Below are 23857 nucleotides of genomic sequence, written 5' to 3' on the forward strand. Positions count from 1 at the left end.
TAAAGTCAGAAGGAAGAGTTGAATTGACTTGGAGTATTAATGGGCCCCACTGAGGGCTGTTACTAACAAAGCCTCCCCAGGGACTTGTTAGGGCAGATAATTGGAGGCCATGATTACAGGTAGGCAAAGGCACTGTGCTGAGAAAAGTCCAGGTTTTAGTGAAGCAGAAGGGCCAAGGCCTGACCCCAGCCACTAGGAGGGGAGATCCTGAACCCCCACGTCTCGCTCAGGGCTCTTCCTAGGGTCTGTGGGATGTGGTGGGCAGTGCGATCCCACGAGAAGAACAGTGGTATGACACCTCTCCACCTCTGAATAGGGTTGCAAGGAATGTAAAATTTCTGCTCCAGTTTCTAGTGGGTAGTCCTCCAAACACAGTAATGAATACTATGAGCAGGACTAGAGGGACCCTGCCTGAAGCCAAGGGGAGTAAAGAGACAATCAGGTTTATTGGACTGTGTGGATTCGATGGCCTGGCACATCAGACCCAAAAAAGTACAAGGCACTAGTGGACACTGGAGCACAGTGTACTGTGATGTCATCAAGCTATAAAGGGGCAGAACCCATCTGTATTTCTGGACTGACATGGGGATCTCAACTGTTAACTGGAGACGGAGGAAATTAAACAGTTGTGTGCATTCCCGATCTCTCACAGTACCCTTCTATTGTGGGGTTGCTGAGGGTGGAAGAAAGGAAGGTGCCCATCAGTACCACAGGAGCGCGCCAGCAGAAATATTGCACTGCGACTCCCTGATTCCCATCTATGAGCTGGTTCATCGACTGGAGAGCCAAGGATCGATCAGCTAGACTCGCTCCCCCTTTAATTGTCCTCTGTGGATACTGCAAAGGTCTAATGGTGAGTGGAGGCTAACAGTGGGCTATCGTGGCCTGAATGAAGTCTCACTACTGCCGAGTGCTGCAGTGATGGGCATGCTAGATCTTCAATACAAACTGGAGTCAAAGGCAGCCTACTGCTATGTCACAACTGATATTCCTAATGCATTTTTCTCCATTCCTTTGCCAGCAGCATGCAGGTAACAGTTTGCTTTAATTTGGAGGGGCACCCAGTCCACCTGAAAACAACTGCCCCAGGGGTGGAAACACAGCCCTACCATTTGCCATGGACAGACCCAGACTGCCCTGGAACAGGGGGAAGCTCCTGAACACCAGCAGTACATTGATGGCATCATCATGTGGGGTTACAAAGCAGAGGCTGTTCTTGAGAACGGGAAGAAAATGTACTAAATCCTTCTGAAATATGATTTTACATTAAAATAAGGTCAAGAGACCGGCACACTGGATCCTGATGCAGGCTGACCAGGGTCAAGGGGGCTGCAGCTCTGGCTCGGGCTGGGCGGTGGGTGGCAAGCAACTGCATTGTGCATCCCTTGCTTTCTACATGTTATTACTATTATTATTATTATTATTATTATTATTATCATCATCATCATCTCTTCCTTTTCTGTCCTATCAAACTGTCCTTATCTCAACACATGAGCTTTTTGGGGGTAAGGGTGAGCTGTGTGATGCTGAGCTGCCTGCCAGGTTAAATCACAACATGCTTGACAACCACACTCTAATAACACAAATCACGTCTTCCCGTGTTCAGAGAGAAGCAGTCTGAGATGACTTCAGTCTGCTGCAAGCACCACACCCCAGGAGAGACCCTGCTGCCTTCAGGAGCTGTCAGCCCTGAGGCCTTGGGGACACCTTGAGGGAGCCCAGTGGCACAGAGCAAGCGATGCCATGGTCAGGTGCTGTGCTGCTGAGCTGGGCCAGGCTCCTGGGCCCAAGGGGAGCTCCTGGCAAGCGGGCAGCGCTGCAGAGAGCCAGCTCTGCCCAGGAGCAGCTCCTCTGCACAGTGCAGCAGGGCTGGGAGCTCTGACCACAGGTGGCATGAGGAGAGGAGAGGAGGAGAGAGGGGCTCGAGGCAGTGAGGAGCGCAACAGCAGAGGGCAGCGTGTGGCAGGACAGATCTGCAGACTCTTGACACAGTGAGTCTCTGGCAGCAGGGCAATGCAGGTGTAGTTGCCAAAGGGGTCTTCTACAGCTGGCACATCTGCTGGCTGATAGCATCTGTCAGGATAGGTCTCACTCCACCTGTAATGTGGACTAGAAGATGCTTTAGAGAATGGCATTTATGAGGGGGCATTTCCAGAGGAAGACCGAGGCTTGGTTAATCTGAAGAGGCTTTTTTTGGTTGTGTGCTCTCAGATTCCTGCAGTGGAGGGGAAGCAGGTTTCATGGCAATGGATTTTCTGAATTGTAGAGGAGACTGAGATTCCTAGAGTATTGCACTGAGAGATCAATATGTCAACGATGAACTTGATAAAGTCCCTTCAGGCACCTCAGCTTAAAGACTGCACCAGCTTCATGTTTGTGGTCTCCTCAGGTTTTAACTGAGCTGATCTTTAGGAGCTGCAACCCCTGTGACGCCCATGGACAGAGCTCTGTATTCAGTAGTCCTCTGCAGGGCAGAGCTCAGCACACAGCTTATGGGATGGGGTCTGTGAGCGTGGACAGGAGATGTGGGGACAGAGAACCCGCTCCCAGCAGGGACACGGGCAGGCAGCAGGGACACGGGCAAGCGGTGGGAGGGAGCTGCTGCCAGAAATGCTGTGCGAGGGAGGGCTCAGGCACCTCCCTGCCATCCCCTGCAGGGCAGGCACCTTCCCTGGGGCACCCCCTGCTCTCCTCTCCTGCCAGCAGAGCCTCTGCCTTCAAGCCCCTGGTGTCCCCAGCAGGAGCTGCCTCCTCTGCAGACAGATCTGCAGCAGAGAAGGGTCTGCTGCGTCCGTCTGTCCCTCCCTGGCCTTGCCTCCCCTGGCAGCAGCTGGCATTCCTCCTGGCTTCACCTGGCCGTGCTGCTGCTGGTCTTGTTTCCAGGCTGGCTGGGGATGGGGGTTTCACATGCACATGGAATGAACCTTCAGTGTGCTTGGGGGAAGGGGAGTAGGGGGACAGGGTGAAGGGTCTGGAGATGTGCACTTTGAGCATGGATTCAGCAGTGCCCTGGTTCTTTTCAGGTGAACATGTGAGTGTAATTATCCCGCAGCTCATAGACATGCCAGCAGAAGAGAGCAGCTTTTATGGACAGACTGGCTGTCCCCTCTGAAGGAACACTCTGCACTAAAGGGACAGTCTGTTTGCCTCTGTGGAGCCACAAGGTTTCACTTGGAGTGTAACAGGAACGACAGTATACAGAAAAGAAATCCAGACAGCCCTGCTCTGCAGCTGGGTGAATTTGGAAAGGCAATGTGGATAATCACCTGATATGAGGAGTGAATTTTATCTGTGATTACCACATTCCCCTTTCCTTATTATTATAGGTGAGGACTGACTACAACATTGCCCAGAGTAGAGTATCCTACTCTCAGGGACACCCTCAGGCAGCATCAATCACAACTCAAGAAATGAACCTGCAACATCTATGAAGAATACACCAAAACTGAATTAGTTCTTATCAGATAATTCTGTTGTACTTCCTTACTGCCTTTTTCCTCTGTGGTCAGGACCCCATGCCTAGAACTACCAAATGCCTAACAGCAGCTCCATCACCGAGTTCCTCCTCCTGCCATTCGCAGACACGCGGGAGCTGCAGCTCCTGCACTTCGCGCTCTTCCTGGGCATCTACCTGGCTGCCCTCCTGGGCAACGGCCTCATTCTCACCGCCGTAGCCTGAGACCACCGCCTCCACACCCCCATATACTTCTTCCTCCTCAACCTCACCCTCCTCGACCTGGGCTGCATCTCCACCACTCTGCCCAAAGCCATGGCCAACTCCCTCTGGGACACCAAGGACATCTCCTATCAAGGATGTGCATCTCAAGTCCTTTTTCTAATCTCGTTCTTTGATGCAGAGTATTCCCTCATCACCATCATGGCATGCGACCGCTACGTAGCCATCTGCAAGCCCCTGCACTACGGGACCCTCCTGGGCAGCAGAGCTTGTGCCCAGATGGCAGCAGCTGCCTGGGGCAGTGGCTTTCTCCATGGTGTCCTGAACACGGCCAATACATTTTCCCTGCCCCTCTGCCAAGGCAATGCTGTGGATCAGTTCTTCTGTGAAATCCCCCAGATTCTCAAGCTTTCCTGCTCAGACTCAGACTACCACAGGGAACATGCAGTTATTGGTTTTAGCCTTTGTGTATTCTTTTGTTGTTTTGTTTTCATTTTGTTGTCGTATGTGCAGATCTTCAGGGCGGTGTTCAGGATGCCCTCTGAGCATGGCCGGCACAAAGCCTCTTCCACGTGCCTCCCTCACCTGGACGTGGTCTCCCTCTTTCTCAGCACAATCATGTTTGCCCACCTAAAGCCCACCAGCATCTCCTCCCAATCCTTGGACCTGGTGGTGTCATTTCTGTACTGAAAATTTTCCATATGAGTAATGTCCATATATTCCTTAAAGGATTCCCACAATATCTCAGAAAATGTTTTGTCAATGTTTTTCTTTTTTTTTTTTAATTAATTTCTCAAATGAATGATTTTGACTTTAATCCTGCTTTTCTTCGTGTTCTGCCTGTAAATTCATTAATTTATTCTAAACTAATCATCTTCTGTACCTATACAACCAGGCTTCCTGTGCAGATAAAAACAATAAAGATGCCATCAGAACCTTACTGGTCTAAGGTCCAATCTGTCCACACCTTTTCTAGTGCTGGGGGAGCAGCCCCAGCATGCAGGAGGGGGTCAGGGCCAAGAGCCCAGCTGCTACATGGAGGAGCATCCCCGGTGGCCCTCGCGGCTGCCCCTCACCGCCCGCTGGGCTCTGCCTCTCTGCTGCCTTTGGGTCGGGGCTGCTGCTTCCCTGGAGCCATGGCCATGGCCAGCAGCAGGACGTGGCCTTTTCACTGCTGCTTTCTTTTGGCTTCCACATTGTTCTCTTGTGCTCTTGTACGTGGGTTAGCCCTCAGATCTCGTGTACCTTGGTGACAGTCCTGTTGTCTCCGCACTGGCATCCCTGTCCCAGCAGGCAGCAGCAGCCTGTGTCACAGCTGCCCTCCCTGATACCACGGCAGTAACAAATGGGGCTCAGCAGGGCAAACCCAGAAGCCTGGATGCCTCTTCCAATGCCGCTGTTAGGAACAGAGCCAAGGATTTGCTCCATGCTCTTCTGTTTTCTGGGGTTCTTCATGGAGTGAAGGACACAGGCTTCCTGTCCTTGGGTTCATTAGGTTCACAGGGTGGTCTGTGAGGAGACCAGGGCTGGACCAGGATCTCCCTTTATGACAGCACTTATCAAATCAGAAGACAACAAGCCTTGGACTCATCTGTATGGGAATGTGCACCTGCTTTGGGGATGATGGTCAATGCCAGCCTGGAGAGGAATCTGGATCTGCCAGGAGATGTCAGGGGATCTGCAGGGACAATGCTCAGTGGGTAGTGATTAGAACCTTATAAAATGAATGACCATCCAAAGAAGAGTCTGGTAAAGGAAAAGGCGAATCTGAGGACTCCTTGGTCTAAGGAGGGCTCTGCAATGCCAGGAGAGGTGGTGAAGAGCGAGTAGGTGAAGGCACATAACACTGAAGAATAATAGAAGAGGCAGTATTTGAAATCTTGTGGGCCACCTCTGGTACTGCACTCGCCTGCCCTTTGTGCCCTTAGAGACACCCCATGGTCCTGCCAAGCACTGCCTGGTGCTGAGCCAGGTCTCCTGTACTGGCTTGGGGAGCGGGGCTGGCCCTGCGGGGCACAGGCACTCTGTGCTGGGGATCTCCCAGGCAAGAGACCACGGCTCCTGCAGCTTCACGTACCACCATTTCCTGAGCCGTGGCTGACCCCAGCCCAGGGGATGCTGGAGAGCCCAACCAAAGAGGCCGCCTTTGTCCCAGCAGCTGCGGTGCCTTGCGAGGGGCTGGGGCTGTGGTGGCCGTGCCCAGAGCCCTGCAGCAGCCTGCGGTGGGCACTGCCATGAGGCCAGCCCAGCCTGGGCTGCAGGACTGGGCTGGGCTGGGCTGGGGAGAGGGCAGGGAGGTGGGGAGAGGTGGGCAGGGGCTGGGCTGGGCTGGGCAGTGCGCGGCAGAGGGCAACAGCAGCGTCAGGGAGCGGTGGGAGCATGCAGGGGAGGGCTCCCAGCAGTGCTTGGTGCTGCAGAGCCAGGGCTGCGTGAAGGGAGCCCAGAGCTGCAGGGACAGGGGAGAGGAGGCCCCTCTGGTCCCTAGCTGGCCTGGGAAGAGCAGGAAGGGGGGCCCAGGGCATTCATCCTCTCACTGCAGCCCGCCAGGACCGGCAAGGCGGTCATGGAGTGTCCAGGGCCAGACACTTCCATGTGGTGCGCAGGGAGAGGGCAAAGCCTTCTAAGGGGAACAGAGGGCCCCATATGTCCGCCGGACCCTACCCCTAGGGAAGTCTGCTGCCTACCTGGGGTCCAGGTCAGGGACATTGCCAGGAAACTTCCTGACCTTGTCTCTGCTGGGCCCCAACTTCCACATCCGAATGTGTCCCTTGGCTGTCAGCTCCGTCTCCCCTGCCCTACAGGATGACAGAGCCAGAGTGGGATGTGTTACCTTTAGGTAGTGTAGTGCTTCTGTATATTGGTGGTGGCATAGAAAGACAGTTCCTTCACCAGTGATTTACATCCTTCTTCGTGTTAGGACATAACGTCCTTCACTCTGCTTTATCTTAGATGAACTGGATTAGGTCCTTGATTGGTCTTAGGCACAATGCAGTGCTTTTTGCCTTCTGCCAAAGCAGCACAATACATATGACTTTCCCTTACTCTGTGCATTGACCTGACAGGTCATTTCACATTTTTCACTTTCATAGTCTCAGTTTGAAAGGGAGGATTTCCCAAAGTGGGGCAAACTGATGGGTTCTGCCTCAGCCATTTGAAATGTCCTGCTCTTGAGTCTTTCAGCCTGAGTTTTTCACAGTTGACCCAGGATGGTAAATGGATGTTTAGGTGTATACTAGGAACAAGGGAGAGTATCTTGGGATCCCAGTTGCCATTTCAACTTCAGATCAACACCAAGAACCCACTGAAGAAGAGGTTTGTCTTTGAAGGGGTTTCATGTGCTGGGTTGGGCTGCAGTTTCAGGGTCAAAGACCACTGCTGGCAGTGGATGTGCCCTGGGAACTCCGTCTGTCTCCACCTGATCCACCAATGGGCTCTGGTCTCCTGCAGGTCCTTTCACACAGCTTCCATTCCAGGGAATTACTTTAAATGCACCAGAGCCTCTGGAGGCCTAATGATTTTATTGAAGGCATAACCATGAAATGTGACTTCAAGGAAATATTTCAAATGCGAATAAACTACTCTGAAGATCTTGGCGCTGGTTGCTTATGGTCAGATAGTAAAGCTCTGCCTGAATACCCAGTAATTTGTTCAGTACTTAACTAATAAAGCAACTATTTATAACCTCAAATGATTCAATCCCTTCCCTAAAATGTCACACAGTGTATCATGAAGGACTGTGAATTTTAAAGATCTGTATTCGTCACAGGAAAACAAATACTGATGTTCTGTACTTGCATCGTCGTTGCTTTGTCTGTTATGGTGTGCTCCCTCATCTTCCAGGTACTTGTATTTGTCTTGATTAACCAGTCCATGTTGGATGTCCCCTGTCCAGCTGCCTGTCTGGACCTATGCACTTCCCATGGTTCTCCTGCTTTGCCCTCCCCTTACTCTTTGATCATACAGACCGCTCTCACCCGACCCAGCTGCTGCTTTGAGCTTCAGGGAGTTCAAGCTTGCTCATCTATCAGCAGTCTGTCTAATTGTGTCCTAAGGAAACTCCTCATCATTTATCACTGAATTCATATCATATGGATTAATACTTATCTTAATACTTATAATTCCCTATCTCTCAGTATAAAACACTTATTGTGCTGTCATCCTTTTGGGAAGGTATACCTCAATGGAGGCATACAAGATGAGGAGCTTTCTTTGCTTTTTAGAAAATTGCAGCATGTTTTCCTGTTGTTTGTTTGGAAACAGGAAAAACCCTTCTGTGCCTGAGTGCAGACAGCTCTATAAGGAGCTGGTGTAAAGGAGCAGTAACATCCAGCTGCAGACTACAGTGCAGAAATCTGGTGTAAGGACAAGTGATGCAAGCGCCAATGAGAGAAATGGCAGGGCTGGGGTGGTGAGGGATAAGGTTGTCCATGCAGTCAGACCTCTCTGCTTTTCCTCCCTGTGCGTATCTCCAAAGTTACCCTGGGTCAATATCAATAGGAGAATGATGCTCCAAACTGAAATGCAGCAAAATCCATCCTTTAAAATGAGAAAGGATTTTTATTAGATGCTCTTTGAAATCTTCCTCCTTAACTACACCATGAAAGCTCTCCAATTAGCTCTACAAGTCTTGAAGAAAACTTTGGGAGAGATATGGCTCCTTAGGAGTTTCTGCATTTTAATGAGTTCCATGGTGTATTTTGGTGCCGAGTCTATGAAGCACAGGTACTGAGAGGAGAATGATGCAATTGCTTAAGAAAGTAAAGTCAGAAGGAAGAGTTGAATTGACTTGGAGTATTAATGGGCCCCACTGAGGGCTGTTACTAACAAAGCCTCCCCAGGGACTTGTTAGGGCAGATAATTGGAGGCCATGATTACAGATAGGCAAAGGCACTGTGCTGAGAAAAGTCCTGGTTTTAGTGAAGCAGAAGGGCCAAGGCCTGACCCCAGCCACTAGGAGGGGAGATCCTGAACCCCCACGTCTCGCTCAGGGCTCTTCCTAGTGTCTGTGGGATGTGGTGGGCAGTGCGATCCCACGAGAAGAACAGTGGTATGACACCTCTCCACCTCTGCATAGGGTTGCAAGGAAGCAATGAGGTTAGCTTGCAATGAATATAACGTGTCTCCTCATAAACTCTAGCCAAAGGGACAAAAATGTCAGGGCTGTTGGGGCCTTCCCTTCTTGCCAGCACCCTCTACCTTCTCCTCTGCAGGCTTTCCTGTGCTGTGCCACACTTTGTCCTATTTCCTTGAAGTCTGCAGACACCCATCTCTGTTCACCACCTTGATCTCATCCCAGCATTTCCATCATTTCACCAACGACTTGTCAACCCTCACCAGCTGTTCCTTGAAACACAAAGCCAGGGTCTGACCACAACACTCTTGGGGTGACCTCTGGCACCACAGCATGACTCTTTGAGGGATATTTCTTCCTCCTCATGGCCAGTGCCACCCTTCCAAGATATACTTTGTGGCAGTTTTTTCTCTCCTGCTCTTTCCCAATGCCAAAGAAAGCTCCATAAGGGTGGAAACCACTCCTGAAGTAGGCATCCCAACCCATCAGCCTTTTTGCACCCTGTTTGCCTACCAGACAGAAGTCACCTCACCAGCATCTTCCAAGCCATGGGCTTGCTGCTGGCCTTGCAGCTTCTTGTGTAGACACAGCCAAGCCATGTGCCTCCTGCTGTCCAGTCATGGACTCAAGCAGAAGGGACAGCACAACCCATATGCGGGCCTTCTTTCTGTCTGGGTCCTCCTGGGTATGGAGGCAGAGGGGATCCCACAGTCAGCATGCCAACCAGGTGCCTTCTGCTGGCCTAGCAGGGCCACTGGCAGATGCCAGCTAAACAGTGCAGATCCCAGGGAGAAGTCAAGGGTGACCTGTCAGCTACTTCAGACAGAAGTGACCTCACAGTCCCTTTCCGTGACACGTTCCTGCTGCTGCCCTATCAACTGCAGAGACAGAAGTGACCTCACAGTCACTGCCTCAGTCACATTCCTCCTGCTGGGGCAGGAGATCCTGAGGCAGAGCTGAGCTCATCAGAGCATTCCCACCCATCTCCTCCTTGTGGCCCACAAGCTGATCAGATCCATGGCCCCTCACATTCATCTTGGAATGCCATGTGAGTGCACAGCCTCCTCACAATGCCTGCCCTGCCCCAAAGGGCCAAGTGCCTCAAGTAAAGGTTTAGGAGAGGGGTTGCAGATGAGGAGGTTAATGCACAGGAACGGGGACTTTGCATGTTAGGTGTTCATGCAGGGAATTAGGGACTAGGGCTCACCTTGCTGGTTTAGAGATTAAGGAAATATTTATTGGGAGTGTTTGGTGTTCTGCTTGTGGTGTCAGGTCTCTGGTTAGGGTATGGGCAAGCTCTGTGGTTTAGTTTTTTTGTTTTGTTTTGTTTTATGTGTGTCAGGAAGTTGTCTAGGGTTAACTAGAGCATTTTAATGCTAGTATTAAGGGCGAGGATTATGGTGAGCAACAGAATAAGAAAAAGGGGCTATGGGCTGACTTTTGTCTTCAATGGATGCTTTAAGGTCAGGCAATAGATTAGTGGATTCCTGTCAGGGTGTGGAGTAGCACTTAGGTTTAGGGGTTAAGGAGACTGGTTGCAATAGTGTGAGGGCCTCACATGACTGTTTTAAGCCATTGTTACAGCAGAATCAACATTACCTGAACCCTCTTACCTCTACAGAATCTTTAATTTCTGCTGGCCACGCGCCTCTTCCCTCTCCCAAATCTCACACTGCTCCTGTCCAGGCTTTTCCTGACCTCCCCATATCAGTCATCTTATTGGGATCAGCTTATTAGTCATCTTATTGGGAGCAGCTGTGCGCAGCAGCTCTGCACCACCACAAAATGCACTTCCTGCCTACAGGATTGGGTTCCAGAGTGGCCCCTATAGATCCAGAGTAACTTTTCCCAGGCCCTCATGCATGCCTCAGTTTCCCCCAGGTGTCTCTGAGGCAGTAGCCCCCTCTGTGTAGAAAACAAAAAGCAGCCCTGAAGGATGACTTTAGGCAAAAGCTGACACCTCTGACATGACAACCCCTGTCCAAGACCTCTTCCTCTACAGTGACTACCAGATACTTAGAAATAGTGGATCTCACAAACTATGTGCAAAGCAGTTGCCTTCTGCAGGCCTATCAAGAACACTCTCTGATATGAGCCTAAAGGCACAGATAGGAGTCAAGGGATGAGCTGTTGGCTACTTCAGAAAGAGCTCAAGTCACAACCTGTTTTACAGACATTCCCTTAGGAACGGATTATGAATTTCTGAGGCACCACTGACCTCATAATACCATTCCTACAAAGCACCCCCTTTTTGGCCCAGAATCTGACCATCTATCATAGAATCATAGAATGGCTTGGGTTTGAAGGGGCCTTAAAGAATATCTAATTCCAACCCCACTGCCACAGGCAGACATGCCACCCAGCAACCCTGGTTTCTCAGGGCCTCATCTAACCTGCTCTTGAACACCTCCAGGGATTGGGCATCCACAACCTCTCTGGACAACCTGTTGCAGGGCATCACCACTTTCTGAGTGAAAAATTTCCTCCTAACCTCTAATCTAAAACCTACCTTCCTTGAGTTTAAAACTATTTCCCCTTCTCCTGTCATTATCTGATTGAACAAAGAGTTGATCTCCCTCGTTTTTATAAGTCCCCTTTAAGTACTGAAAAGCCACTATGTTGGCCAGGTGGAAGTGAGCTGGTTGTGATCCTTTGAGCCCATGGCACTGCTGCTGGACTTCCAGCCTCTCTGACACACAGGAGACAGCTCCGTGCCAGTCCTGTGAGGTGCTAGGGCAGGAGTGACCTTGCAGTCAATGCACTACCTTTTTTCTGTCATAGACTCATAGAACTAGTCACTTCCAATTTGGGTTGGAAGTGACCTTAAAGATCATCTAGTCTAACCTTCTTCCATGGACAGGGACAATTTCCATTAGATCAGGTTGGCCAAAATCACCTGCCAACTGGCCTTGAACTACGGCTCACCTTTCTGGCTTAGAAATTAAGCAAAAATTTAGTGGGAGGATTTGGTGTTCTGCATAGGGTGTCAGGTCTGTGGCTGGGGTACGGACAATCTTTGTGGTTCAGGGTTTTGTTTAGGTCTGCCAAGAAGTCGGCTAGGGTTAAATAGAGCATTTTAATGCTAGTGTAAAGGGAAGGGATTAGGGTGAGCAAGAGAGTAAGAAAAAGGGGCTATGGGCCGAGTTTTGCTTCAAGGGATACTTTGAGGTCAGGCATTACAGTAGTGGATTCCTGTCAAGGTGTTGGAATAACATTTAGGCTTAGGGGTTAGGGTTACTGGTTAAAATAAGATAAGGGCTTTACATGGCTGTTTTAACTCAGTTTCAAAGCATCGTCAACATTATGTGGAACCTCTTACCTCTACAAAATCATTCATTTCTGCTTTCCAAGCTCCTCTTCCCTTCCCCAAATCTCATTTCTCTGTTGGCCAGGCTTCTCCTGTCATCCTCATATTGATCATATTGGGATCAGCTTTTTGAGGGCTCTCATGATATCAGAGTATCTGTCTCACCTGTCGGCTATACCATTCTTGAGACAGAAGTGGCGTTGCAGTCAGGAGGGAAAAGGGCACAAAGTTCCGTAGAAGCATCCTGCACAATATGCCCATCAGCTCTGCACCACCACAAAAGTGTACATCCTATGTAAAAGTTTTGGTTCCAGAGTGACTCCTATGGATCCAGGGTAACATTTCACAGGCCCTCATGCAGGCTTTAGCTCCCTCCATGCATCTTTGTGGCAGTGGCCACCTCTGTGGAGAAAACTGAAAGCAGACCTGGAGGATGACTTTAGGCAAAAGCTGAAACCTCTGACAGAACAACCAGAGCTGCTCAGCAGAGAAAGGGGGCTGTGGTGCCTGGGGCATGGGGGCACTCTGCAGGGCCATGCTGGGTAGGCTGGGAGGCAGACCCAGCTCGTAGGGTCACTGCCATTGCCCCAGGGCTGCAACAAATCACCAGACTCCTGTGCTGGGGCTACTGCATGCCCTGGGGCTGCAGAGCTCTCCTCAGCCTGCTCACACCAGGTTGAGCACTTGAGCTCTGGTCAGTCCACATGGAACACGCTCACGCTCTGTGGGCTCCATGCACTGCTATCTCCCACGCACATGCTGCCCCCGCAGATGTCCATGCATGCTCTGCACACACCACTCTTGCCCACAGGTCCCGTGTGTCACCAACCCTCCCCTCTTCCCCTGCAGTAGTGGCACTTCACTGCAGCAGGTTGGTGCGTCTTCAGGCTCAGGGGTGTTTCCTGAGGGCCTGCCCCGTGTGGGGAGTGGCGGGGAGGAAGAGAGCAAGGTCAGCTCCTGGGGCATGGCTGAGCACAGCCCAGCCATCCCGCACCGCAGGCAGGCACCTTCTCCCAGGCTGAGGCACACATGCAAGGTGGACACTTCTCCATCAGCCCAGCTTCACACAGGGACCTTCAGCCCTGCCCCAGATCCGGGACTCATCACTTCCTCCTTGTCCACCCACAGACATACATTGCTTTCCATCTGGGGACTCAGGCAGGACTTTAAGGATCTGCTAAAGCCCTGGATTTCCCTGTTTCTCACAGCCTTCTCACAAGTCTTTCTCCTGGCCCTCCCCGCTGCCCAGCACTGCCTCTCAGGTGGCACTCAGTGACCCTTCCCTTCAGAAGGGCCTTTGGGCTTCCTCAATTGTCCTGGTGCTTATTAGCACCTTCCTGGCTCCTTCCAGAGCTCAGAGCGAGCTTTCTTGTCCAGCATGGGGCCCTGCACTAGCTCTGGCTGGGACGGAGTTACTCTCTGCAGAGCAGTCCCTGTTGTGCTGTGTTTTTGATGTGACCAGAGCAGTGTTGGTCACCCACGGCTGTGCTCGCTGTTCCTGAGCAGTGCGTGAACAGCACCAAGGCCTTCTCTGCTTCTCACTCTGCCCTACCAGCGAGTTGGTTGTGGGTGGGCAAAAGGCTGGGAGGGGAACCCGCTGTGACAGCTGACCCAGCCTGACCCAATGGATGATCCATGGCACATAACATAGTGCTCAGCAATACATGTTGGGATCATCTTTCCAAGACAAGGTGGCAGTTTCTCAGAGACTGCCTGCACAACGGTCTGCTAGTGGGAACTGATGAGTTACAAAATGTTCATTATGTTTGGCGTTTGATTTTCATTTCTTTCTTTTTTCTTTTCCTTTCCTATCCTTATGTGTCTTTCTCTCAATCTGTGAGTTTTACTTATTTATGGTGTTCCCTCCCCTCTGCCCTCTAGAGGAGGAGGAAGGAGGCAGCTCGTGCATGCTGCTGCCTGGGGTGAGCAAGGAGGAGGCTGGCTATGGTGCAAGGAAATGGAGGTCGGTGAAGCTGCAGGAGCCCTGGTCTCTTGCCTGGGAGATCCCCAGCACAGAGTGCCTGTGCCCCGCAGGGCCAGCCCCGCTCCCCAGGCCAGCACAAGAGGCCTGGCCCAGGCACAGAGCAGCCTGCCCCGAGCAGGTGCCTACACAAAGAGCTTACTCTTCTTCCTTTACCCATCTGTGCAGGCCCAGAAATGCTGCCCTGCTCTTTCCCAGGGCCATCCCTGCTCCCAGAGAGCCTTGCCCAGGGCAGTGTGTCCGTGCTGGCCTGGCCGGCCATTGCTGCTTCCCTGCCATGCTCCCCGCCAGGCCCTGAGCTGGCGGTGCTGCTGTGCAGAGCCAGGGGCTGTTGTGCCCTGAGACCCTGTGGGGACCCTCCCCTGCCCGTGCTGCTCAGGGTGCTGGACAAGTCCTGCACCAGACCTGGCCCACGAGGCTTTAAAGAAGGTCTCCTCAATTACAATGCAGTTTCATGGGCCTTCGCTTGCTGGCTCTTCACCACCTCCCCTGGCATTGCAGAGCCCTCCTTAGCCCACAGAGTTCTCTGATTGGCCTTTCCCTTTGCCAAAATCTTCTTTGGATGGTCACTAATTTTATGAGGTTTTAATCACTACCCAATGAGCACATTGTCCCAGGGTTCCCCTGATCTCTCCTGGCACCTCCAGATTCCTCTCCAGGCTGCCATCATCAATCCACCCCACTGCAGGGTGCCTAGTCCCATGAAGAGGAGTCCGAGACCAGTTGTTGTCTGATTAGAAAGGTGAGGCCATAAAGGGAGCTCTTGGTCCAGTCCTTTGCTACTCACACACCGCCCTGGGACTTTCAGCCTGTGTCCTACACTCCATGAAGAACCCCAGAAAACAGAAGAGCACGGAGCAAATCCTTGGCTCTGTTCCTAACAGCAGCATTGGAAGAGGCATCCAGGCTTCTGGATTGCCCTGCAGAGCCCCATTTGTTACTGCCGTGGTATCAGGGAGGGCAGCTGTGACACGGGGCTGCACATTGCCTGCTGCTGCCTGCTGGGACAGGGATGCCACTGCAGAGACAACAGGACTGTCACCAAGGTACACGAGATCTGAGGGCTAACCCACGTACAAGAGCACAAGAGAACAATGTGGAAGCCAAAAGAGAGCAGCAGTGAAAAGGCCACGTCCTGCTGCTGGCCATGGCCATGGCTCCAGGGAAGCAGCAGCCCCGACCCAAAGGCAGCAGAGAGGCAGAGCCCAGCGGGCAGTGAGGGGCAGTCCCGAGGGCCACCGGGGCTGCTCCTCCATGTGGCAGCTGGGCTCTAGGCCCTAAGCCCCTCCTGCGTGCTGGGGCTGCTCCCCCAGCTCCAGAGGAGAAGGGACAAGATGGCAGCTGACACCTATGAAATTCTGATGACTTCGATATTGGGTTTATCTAATAAAAAGCAGTGCTTTATCAGAAAATAATTAACCTGTAGGAGGCTAAGAATAGTATTTTATAAATCAGAAAAAAAAAAAAGTTAGAGAAAATAATAGTACGGATAGATAATAATAAAAAAGTATGTAAATTTTTTTTTCTGAGAAAAGCTGGGATTTCTGATTATAGGCATATTATTATAGGTGAATATGCTGAAAATTTGTGTATTCAAGCAGTGTCCTCACTGCATCCCTTAGTTCCTGGTTCCTCATGCAGTAGATGAGGGGGTTCACAGCTGGAGGCACTACTGAATACAGAACTGTCACGACCAGGTCCATGGATGGGGAAGAGATGGAGGGGGGCTTCAGGTAGGCAAACATGTCTGTACTGACAAACAGGGAGACCACAGCCAGGTGAGGGAGGCACGTGGAAAAGGCTTTGTGCCGGCCCTGCTCAGAGGGCATCCTCAGCACAGTCCTGAAGATCTGCACATAGGATAACACAATGAAAACAAAACAACCAAATACTAAAGAAAGACTGAAAACAAGTAGCTCAAATTCTCTGAGGTAGGCATCTGAGCAAGAGAGCTTGAGGATGTGGGGGATTTCACAGAAGAACTGCTCCACAGCATTGCCTTGGCAGAGGGGCAGGGAAAATGTACTGGCCGTGTGCAGGACAGCATTGAGAAAGCCACTGCCCCAGGCAGCTGCTGCTATCTGGGCACAAGCTCTGCTGCCCAGGAGGCTCCCGTAGTGCAGGGGCTTGCAGATGGCAACGTAGTGATCATAGGCCATGATGGTGAGAATTGAATACTCTGAACCAAAGAAGAAGATGAAAAACAGGACTTGTGAAGCACACTCTTGATAGGAGATGGCCCTGGTGTCCCAGAGGGAATTGGCCATGGCTTTGGGGAGAGTGGTGGAGATGCAGCCCAGGTCGAGGACGGCGAGGTTGAGGAGGAAGAAGTACATGGGGGTGTGGAGGCGGTGGTCGCAGGCTACGGCGGTGAGGATGAGGCCGTTGCCCAGGAGGGCAGCCAGGTAGATGGCCAGGAAGAGCGCGAAGTGCAGGAGCTGCAGCTCCCGCGTGTCTGCGAATGCCAGGAGGAGGAACTCGCTCACAGAGCTGATGTTGGGCATTTTCTGACATTGGCCACAGATGCACAGTCCAATCTCTTCTTAAATTCGGACAGGCTTGGTGCAGTGACTACTTCACTGGGGAGCCTGTTCCAGTGTGCAACCACCCTTTTGGTGAAGAACCTCTTCCTGATGTCTAGGCTAAAAGTCTAGGCAAAGTCTAGCCCCTTTTTGAGGGACCCCTTGAGGGACTTTGTTCCACTAATGTCCAGCCACCTTCCTTCCCCCAACATCATCCCCTTCTTCAGTCCAAATATCACCAGTCTGGCTAAAGGGAGACTCCAGGAGACCATGGCAAAGGCCTTGCTAAAGTCCAGGTTCACCACAATGCCTTCTTTCCCCTCCCCTTCTGTTTCAGCAGTTCCTTTGTTTCCTCCATGTCCCTGAAGATGGCTGTGGCAGGACTTTCCCCACCACGTTCCCAGGGGTAGAGGTGACAATTGCAATTCTGCCAATCCTTTTTCTTGCCCTTCCTGAAGATGTGTTTGACGCCTGCCTTTTCCAAGTCCCCAGAAATCTTGCTGATCCAAATGCTTGATGGCCTGGTCCAGAAAGGCAGGGTAGTGTGACATAGCAGAGAGGGGCATCTGCAATGAACCTGTGCAAGGGGGGTGACAGAAATCTCACAGGGACACTGGGGGTTGTTTCTGGAGTCACACAGGGCAATGGCAGGGCTCTGTGAGGTGTCCACATCTGAGCTTGCCTCATGCACACAGGGCTGTTGAGAGATATGACTCTCTGCCTTGCACACCGATGCACAGTGCAATGCACTATTTGCAGTGTCCCTCTGGCTCCTGCAGCCACTGCCAGAGGCTGGGAGGCACCTCAGCCCTGCAGTACCTCACCGTGCTCTTCCCTCGTCTGAGATACCCCAGGACATGAGGAATGGGCACAGGGACCGCGGTTCAAGGAAGCACATCCCAGAGCTGCCTTCAGGTGGCTTCCCAGGGGACGTTACTTGGTCTTGTGACGCTATCTGCCCAACTGGCCTTCGTGACAATTGTAGGAATAGCTGATGGACTTTGTGCTCCATCATGTTCATCTCTCCACATGCATATGATGTGCCTGCTGGCACCAGCACTGGGTTTCTCTTTCCACATCTCCCATGCACATACAGCAGGCCCTGATCTTCTGGGAAATCCTGTCTCCCAGGGAGCATTTCCCAAGTGAGCAATGAGCAATGGCCTGGCCAGCTATTACTGAACCTCCTACCCATACACCCCACAGCTCTGAGCTTGTGATGACGCTCTCCGGAGTATGAAAAATGACCAAAAAGATAACCGTGTTCCTGCAATGAATTATGAGTCATATGCAGAAGAAAATGGGCTTCTTTTTTTTTTTTTTTTTTTTTTTTTAAGATATCAGGTCATCAGTTTCCTCAAGGCATCCTTGAGCTCCTGGTTCCTCATGCTGTAGATGAGGGGGTTCACTGCCGGGGGCACCACGGAGTACAGAAATGACACGACCAGGTCCATGGATGGGGAAGAGATGGAGGGGGGCTTCAGGTGGGCAAACATGTCTGTACTGACAAACCTGTAGGAGGCTAAGAATAGTATTTTATAAATCAGAAAAAAAAAAAGTTAGAGAAAATAATAGTACGGATAGATAATAATAAAAAAGTATGTAAATTTTTTTTTCTGAGAAAAGCTGGGATTTCTGATTATAGGCATATTATTATAGGTGAATATGCTGAAAATTTGTGTATTCAAGCAGTGTCCTCACTGCATCCCTTAGTTCCTGGTTCCTCATGCAGTAGATGAGGGGGTTCACAGCTGGAGGCACTACTGAGTACAGAACTGTCACGACCAGGTCCATGGATGGGGAAGAGATGGAGGGGGGCTTCAGGTAGGCAAACATGTCTGTACTGACAAACAGGGAGACCACAGCCAGGTGAGGGAGGCACGTGGAAAAGGCTTTGTGCCGGCCTTGCTCAGAGGGCATCCTCAGCACAGTCCTGAAGATCTGCACATAGGATAACACAATGAAAACAAAACAACCAAATACTAAAGAAAAACTGAAAACAAGTAGCTCGAATTCCCTGAGGTAGGCATCTGAGCAAGAGAGCTTGAGGATGTGGGGGATTTCACAGAAGAACTGCTCCACAGCATTGCCTTGGCAGAGGGGCAGGGAAAATGTACTGGCCGTGTGCAGGACAGCATTGAGAAAGCCACTGCCCCAGGCAGCTGCTGCCATCTGGGCACAAGCTCTGCTGCCCAGGAGGCTCCCGTAGTGCAGGGGCTTGCAGATGGCAACGTAGCGGTCGTAGGCCATGATGGTGAGAATTGAATACTCTGAACCAAAGAAGAAGACAAAAAAGAGGACTTGTGAAGCACACCCTTGATAGGAGATGGCCCTGGTGTCCCAGAGGGAATTGGCCATGGCTTTGGGGAGAGTGGTGGAGATGCAGCCCAAGTCGAGGAGGGCAAGATTGAGGAGGAAGAAGTACATGGGGGTGTGGAGGCGGTGGTCGCAGGCTACGGCGGTGAGGATGAGGCCGTTGCCCAGGAGGGCAGCCAGGTAGATGCCCAGGAAGAGCGCGAAGTGCAGGAGTTGCAGCTCCCGCATGTCTGCGAATGCCAGGAGGAGGAATTCGGTGATGGAGCTGCTGTTGGGCATTTTCTGACATTGGACACTGCTGTCTGTTGAAGAGGATAAGGCAGAAAAAAGTTAGAAGAGACTTCTCTGAGGAAAAGCTATCACAAAACTTAGAGCAACCCACGCCTGAGCGTCTCTCTTTGCAAGAGAACATTTCTGCAGCTCTATCACTCGAGTCCCAGCTGATGCTGTCTGAGAGTGGCACTGGGAGCAGGGATTGCTGTGGGCTCCAGAGGAGTCCCTCCTGCTGTGAAGCAGGCGGGAAGCAGGACCATGGGGGAAACTCAAGTTCAGTCCACTTATCAGATCCATGAACTTTGCAGTGTTGTTGCAAAGTACACCTCCAACCACAGTGTAGAGCAAGGCAGATTTTCTTTTGCTTAGGGCAATGATCACACTCTTGTGTTTCCCAATAAATGGAGACAGCTTAAAGCCCCAGTCCCAGTGCAGCTGGACAGAATCCTCACCTTGTCTGCAGGTGCATGAGCAGGATCTCAGCTCTTCCCTCCTAACCAGGGCTGCAGATGCCTCCCTCCAGCTGCCCACAGACAGCCATCCAGCAGCACAGACATGGCCTTAGAACAGGGGTGTCTTCTCCTTCGGGCACCTGGATAACACAAGGATGCCATGAGAGAGCTGCATCCTGCTGGAGAGCAGCCTGCACACCAGGAGGACGCCCCAAGGACAGAGATGAATATTTGCAAGCTGGGGTGTCCCAGCATCCCAGCTGCAGCCCTGCAGTGTCTGGAGCAGGCTTGGCCACTCTGCTCTTGGTTTACTAGGGGCAGCTAGGTTATGACACTCCAAGGGGCTTCTGCCAGACTTCCTCACCTTGCAGTGCAATCCAGCAGGACTCTCAAAGCCCACTGCATTGCCCACTGCCCTCCCAGAAACAAGACCCAGGAGGAGACCCTTCCAGGATGTGCAGCTGCATGGCCCTGCAGCCGGACACTTACCTTGTCAAGGGCTGTGCAGATTTCTCCTGCAGTCAGCTCTCAGCATCCTCCCACTCCCAACTGCCTTCAACCCCTCTCCTTCTCTCCTCTCTGTGTCTCTGCTGCGGTCAGAGCCCCCAGCCCTGCTGCACTGTGCAGAGGAGCTGCTCCTGGGCAGAGCTGTCTCTCTGCACCAGGGCCCTCTTGCCAGGAGCTCTCTGTGTCCGAGGAACCCGGCCCAGCTCAGCAGCAGAGGCCCAGCCCAAGGCATTGTAGTCACCCCTCTGGGGGCTTTGGTGATGAGCCCACAAACCTCAGGCACTGAGAGACAATTGAAGAAATCTCTCAAGAAGTCCAAGTCAGATGCAAGTTTCCTGGAGCGTCCCCCGAGGGCCAGGACTGACACAGCCTCCCTTGGAGCTCGTTAGAGCAGAGCATTGGAGGCAGTGAGGACAAGGAGACAAAGGCAATGTGAAGGTGACACTGATGTGTAGACAACCTGGATGTGTTTCACCAAAGAAAAGGACTAGGCCTTGTCCCCAGGCCCCTGGGAAGGGAGATCTGTTTCTGTCACACCTTGCTCAGGGTTCTTCCTGGGGCAGTAGGAGATGGGGATGTGCATGGCCAAGTGCAGGAGAATGGTACGACCCCTGCCTGGTTCATGGGTGGTGGTGAGGAGGCAATGAGGCCCTGGTGCTTTAACGATAAGCTGTCTCCTCATAGGCCTCAGTGGCAGAGACAACAGCCATAGCCATGGACACAAAGACCTGGGTCCTGTTGGGACTTTCAGCCTTGCCTATGTCCTTGCTCCTCTAAAGGCCAGAGTATCCTAGTGTCTCCCAGACCTACACCTCTTTCCCAGCTGGCTGTAGACACTTGTCCATGTTGTGTCACACCGGGTCTTAGCTGAGTAGCTTGTATGAGATCCCTCCTGGTGCCCAGGCCCTCCTCCTCCTTGGCACTGCTCACTCAGCAGGGTCCCAATCTGTCCTGATGTGTGGGGTTCCTCTTCCTCTGGTGTAGGACCAGGCTCTTCTCGTTGTAAATGTCAGGACGTTTCTGTAGGCAGAATCCTGCAGTTTCTCAAGATTCCCCCACACTGATGCTCCAGTTTGTCAGCGTTTAATGTCTGCAGGCAGACAGTTCAACCTTCACGTGATTGTGCTCTCTCTGACAAGATGGCAGCATCAGGAGTTGCAGGAAAGTTTGGATAATACAGGAGTAACCAGCTGAATGGAATTGCAGCATAGAGTCACAGAAGGGTAGGGGATGGAATGCTGCCAGGTTCCACCTTTTCTGTTCTTCATTCTCATGCATACTGTCAGTTTGTCTGGAGCTGTGTCCTAAATGTTATGGGGCCGTGCAGGTCAAAATTAGAAGGGCCAAAGCCCAGCTGGAGGTCAATCTGTCTATTACTGTCAAAGAAAACAAAAACTGTTTATATAAACACTTTAAATAAAGGAGGATTAAGGAGAATCATCTTCCTTTATTGGATGTGGGAGGAAACCTGGTGACAAGAGATGAGGTAAAGGCTGAGGCACTTAATGCCTTCTTTGCCTCAGTCTCTAGAGCAAGAGCAGTTGATCCCCTGGGCATTTCTTCCTCCTCATGGCCAGTGCCAACCTTCCAATGTGCACTTTGTGGCAGTTTTTTCTCTCCTAATCTTTCCTGCCACCAAAGAAAGCTCCATCAGGGTGGAAACCACTCCTAAAGTAGGCATCCCAACCCATCAGCCTTCTTGCGGCCTGTCAGTCCACCAGACAGAAGTCACCTCACCAGCATCTTCCAAGCCATGGGCCTGCTGCTGGCCTTGCACTTCTTGGCTAGACACACCCAAGCCTTGTGCCTCCTGCTGTCCAGTCATGGACTCAAGCAGAAGGGACAGCACAACCCATATGCGGGCCTTCTTTCTGTCTGGGTCCTCCTGGGTATGGAGGCAGAGGGGATCCCACAGTCAGCATGCCAACCAGGTGCCTTCTGCTGGCCTAGCAGGGCCACTGGCAGATGTCAGCCAAAAAGTACAGATCCCAGGGAGAAGGCAAGGGTGACCTGTCAGCTACTTCAGACAGAAGTGACCTCACAGTCCCTTTCCGTGACATGTTCCTGCTGCTGCCCTATCATCTGCAGAGACAGAAGTGACCTCACAGTCACTGCCACAGCCACATTCCTCCTGCTGGGGCAGGGGATCCTGAGGCAGAGCTGACTTCTCTCTAGTCCCCTAGGGATTAGGGCTCACCTTTCTGTGTTAGAGAGTAAAGCAGACTTTTACTGGGAAGTTTTGGTGTGCTTCTGTGTTTTGGGTATGGACAAGCTCTGCGGTTTAGGGTTTTGTTTAGGTCTGCCAAGAAGTCTAGGGATAAATAGAGCATTTTAATGCTAGTGTCAAGGGAAGGCATTTGGGTGAGTAAGAGAATAAAGGTAAGGGAAAGGGGCTATGGCCTGAGTTTTGCTTCACGGGATACTTTGAGTTCAAGCATTAGAGTAGGGGATTTCTGTCAGAGTGCTGGAGTAGCATTTAGGTTTAGGGATTAAAACTTCTGGTTAAAATAAGGTAAGGGCCATACATGACTGTTTTAAGTCAGTGTTACCGCAATATCTACATTACATGACCCCTCTTACCTCTACAAAATCATTATTTTCTGCTGGCCATGCTCCTCTTCCCACCCCAAAATCTCACATCTTTCTTGTCCAGGCTGCTCTTAACCTTCCCATATTTTATTGGGATCAGCTTTCTGATGACATTCATGATCGTAGAGTATCTGTCTCACCTCTCTTGGCTTACTCCATTCCTGAGAAGGAAGTGGCATTGTAGTCAGGAGGGAAAAGGACATACATGTCTTTAGGAGCATCCTCCGCAGTGTGCCCATCAGCTCTGCACCTCCACAAAATTGCGCTTCCTACCTACAAGTTTTGTTTCCCAAATGGCTTCTGTGGATCCAGGGTTCCTTTTCCCAGGCCCTCACGCATGCTTCAGTTTCGGATGAGCAGGGATGGGATAAGGAAAGCCAAGGCACGGATGGAACTGAGCTTGGCAAGGGATGCAAAGCGTAACAGGAAGGGATTCTATAGATACATTGCTCAGAAAAGAAAGGCCAAGGAGAGTGTACCCCCTGTGACGGATGAGAGGGGTGAACTGGTAATGACAGACACAGAGAAGGCTGAGGTACTCAACAACTTCTTTGCCTCAGTCTTCACTGCCAGTCAGGCTTCCCAAGTCTTTCGTTTCCCTGAACCCATAGATGGAAGCTGGGGGGGCAAAGTCCCACCTGCTGTAAGTGAAGAGCAGGTTCAGGACCACCTGATGAACATAAACACATACAAGTCTATGGGGCCTGATGACTTGCATCCCAGGGTCCGGAGGGAACTGGCTGATGTAGTTGCCAAGCCTCTCTCCATCATATTTGAAAAGTTCTGGCAGTCGGGTGAAGTCCCTGGTGACTGGAAAAGGGAAAACATCACTCCCATTTTAAAAAAGGGTAGAAAGGAGGACCCAGGGAACTACAGAATGGTGAGCCTCGCCTCACTGACTGGCAAGATCATGGAAAAGATCCTCCTGGAATCAATGTCAAGGCACTTGCAAGACAAAGAGGTGATCTCAGACAGCCAGCATGGCTTCACCAAAGGGTAAATCATGCCTGACCAATCTGGTGGCTTTCCACAATGGAGTGACCACATCAGAAAACAAGGGAAGACCAACCAATGTCATCTACTTGAATTTCCGTAAGACCTTTGACACGGTCCCACATGACATCCTGGTCTCCAAATTGGAGAGATATGCATTTGATGGGTGC

The 23857-nt window shown here is 51.5% G+C and overlaps 3 protein-coding genes across 3 annotated transcripts; 1 reads left to right on the forward strand and 2 right to left on the reverse strand.

Moving 5' to 3' along the window:
• The first annotated feature begins 3769 nt into the window (after window positions 1-3769).
• Window positions 3770-4366, forward strand: LOC136787179 (olfactory receptor 14A16-like). The gene has a single exon (XM_066984312.1). It carries the CDS (start codon window positions 3770-3772, stop codon window positions 4364-4366), a length of 597 nt encoding a protein of 198 aa, XP_066840413.1.
• Window positions 4367-6157: 1791 nt separating this feature from the next.
• Window positions 6158-16991, reverse strand: LOC136787180 (olfactory receptor 14C36-like). Its single transcript, XM_066984313.1, has 4 exons — window positions 15646-16991; window positions 12220-12236; window positions 6361-6471; window positions 6158-6296 (listed from the first exon to the last, which is right to left on the reverse strand). The coding sequence occupies exons 1-4, from the start codon at window positions 16537-16539 to the stop codon at window positions 6158-6160; spliced, it is 1161 nt and encodes a 386-aa protein (XP_066840414.1). The 5' UTR covers window positions 16540-16991.
• Window positions 16992-17897: 906 nt separating this feature from the next.
• Window positions 17898-19152, reverse strand: LOC136787324 (olfactory receptor 14C36-like). The gene is made up of 2 exons (XM_066984484.1): window positions 18410-19152; window positions 17898-18069 (listed from the first exon to the last, which is right to left on the reverse strand). Exons 1-2 carry the CDS (start codon window positions 19150-19152, stop codon window positions 17898-17900), a joined length of 915 nt encoding a protein of 304 aa, XP_066840585.1.
• Window positions 19153-23857: the final 4705 nt, after the last annotated feature.

The sequence above is a fragment of the Anser cygnoides genome, chromosome 28 (genome assembly GCF_040182565.1).
Source record: "Anser cygnoides isolate HZ-2024a breed goose chromosome 28, Taihu_goose_T2T_genome, whole genome shotgun sequence".
NCBI lineage: Eukaryota > Metazoa > Chordata > Aves > Anseriformes > Anatidae > Anser > Anser cygnoides.

Coding starts and splice junctions, on each gene's coding strand:
- LOC136787324 (XM_066984484.1), bottom strand. CDS start 19,152: ATGCCCAACAGCAGCTCCATCACCGAATTCCTCCTCCTGGCATTCGCA. Junction 18,070..18,409: donor CACCTGGCTGTGGTCTCCCT/GTTTGTCAGTAC, acceptor AGCCTCCTACAG/GTTTGTCAGTACAGACATGT.
- LOC136787180 (XM_066984313.1), bottom strand. CDS start 16,539: ATGCCCAACATCAGCTCTGTGAGCGAGTTCCTCCTCCTGGCATTCGCA. Junction 6,297..6,360: donor GTCCCTGACCTGGACCCCAG/GTAGGCAGCAGA, acceptor TGTTCCCCTTAG/AAGGCTTTGCCCTCTCCCTG.
- LOC136787179 (XM_066984312.1), top strand. CDS start 3,770: ATGGCCAACTCCCTCTGGGACACCAAGGACATCTCCTATCAAGGATGT.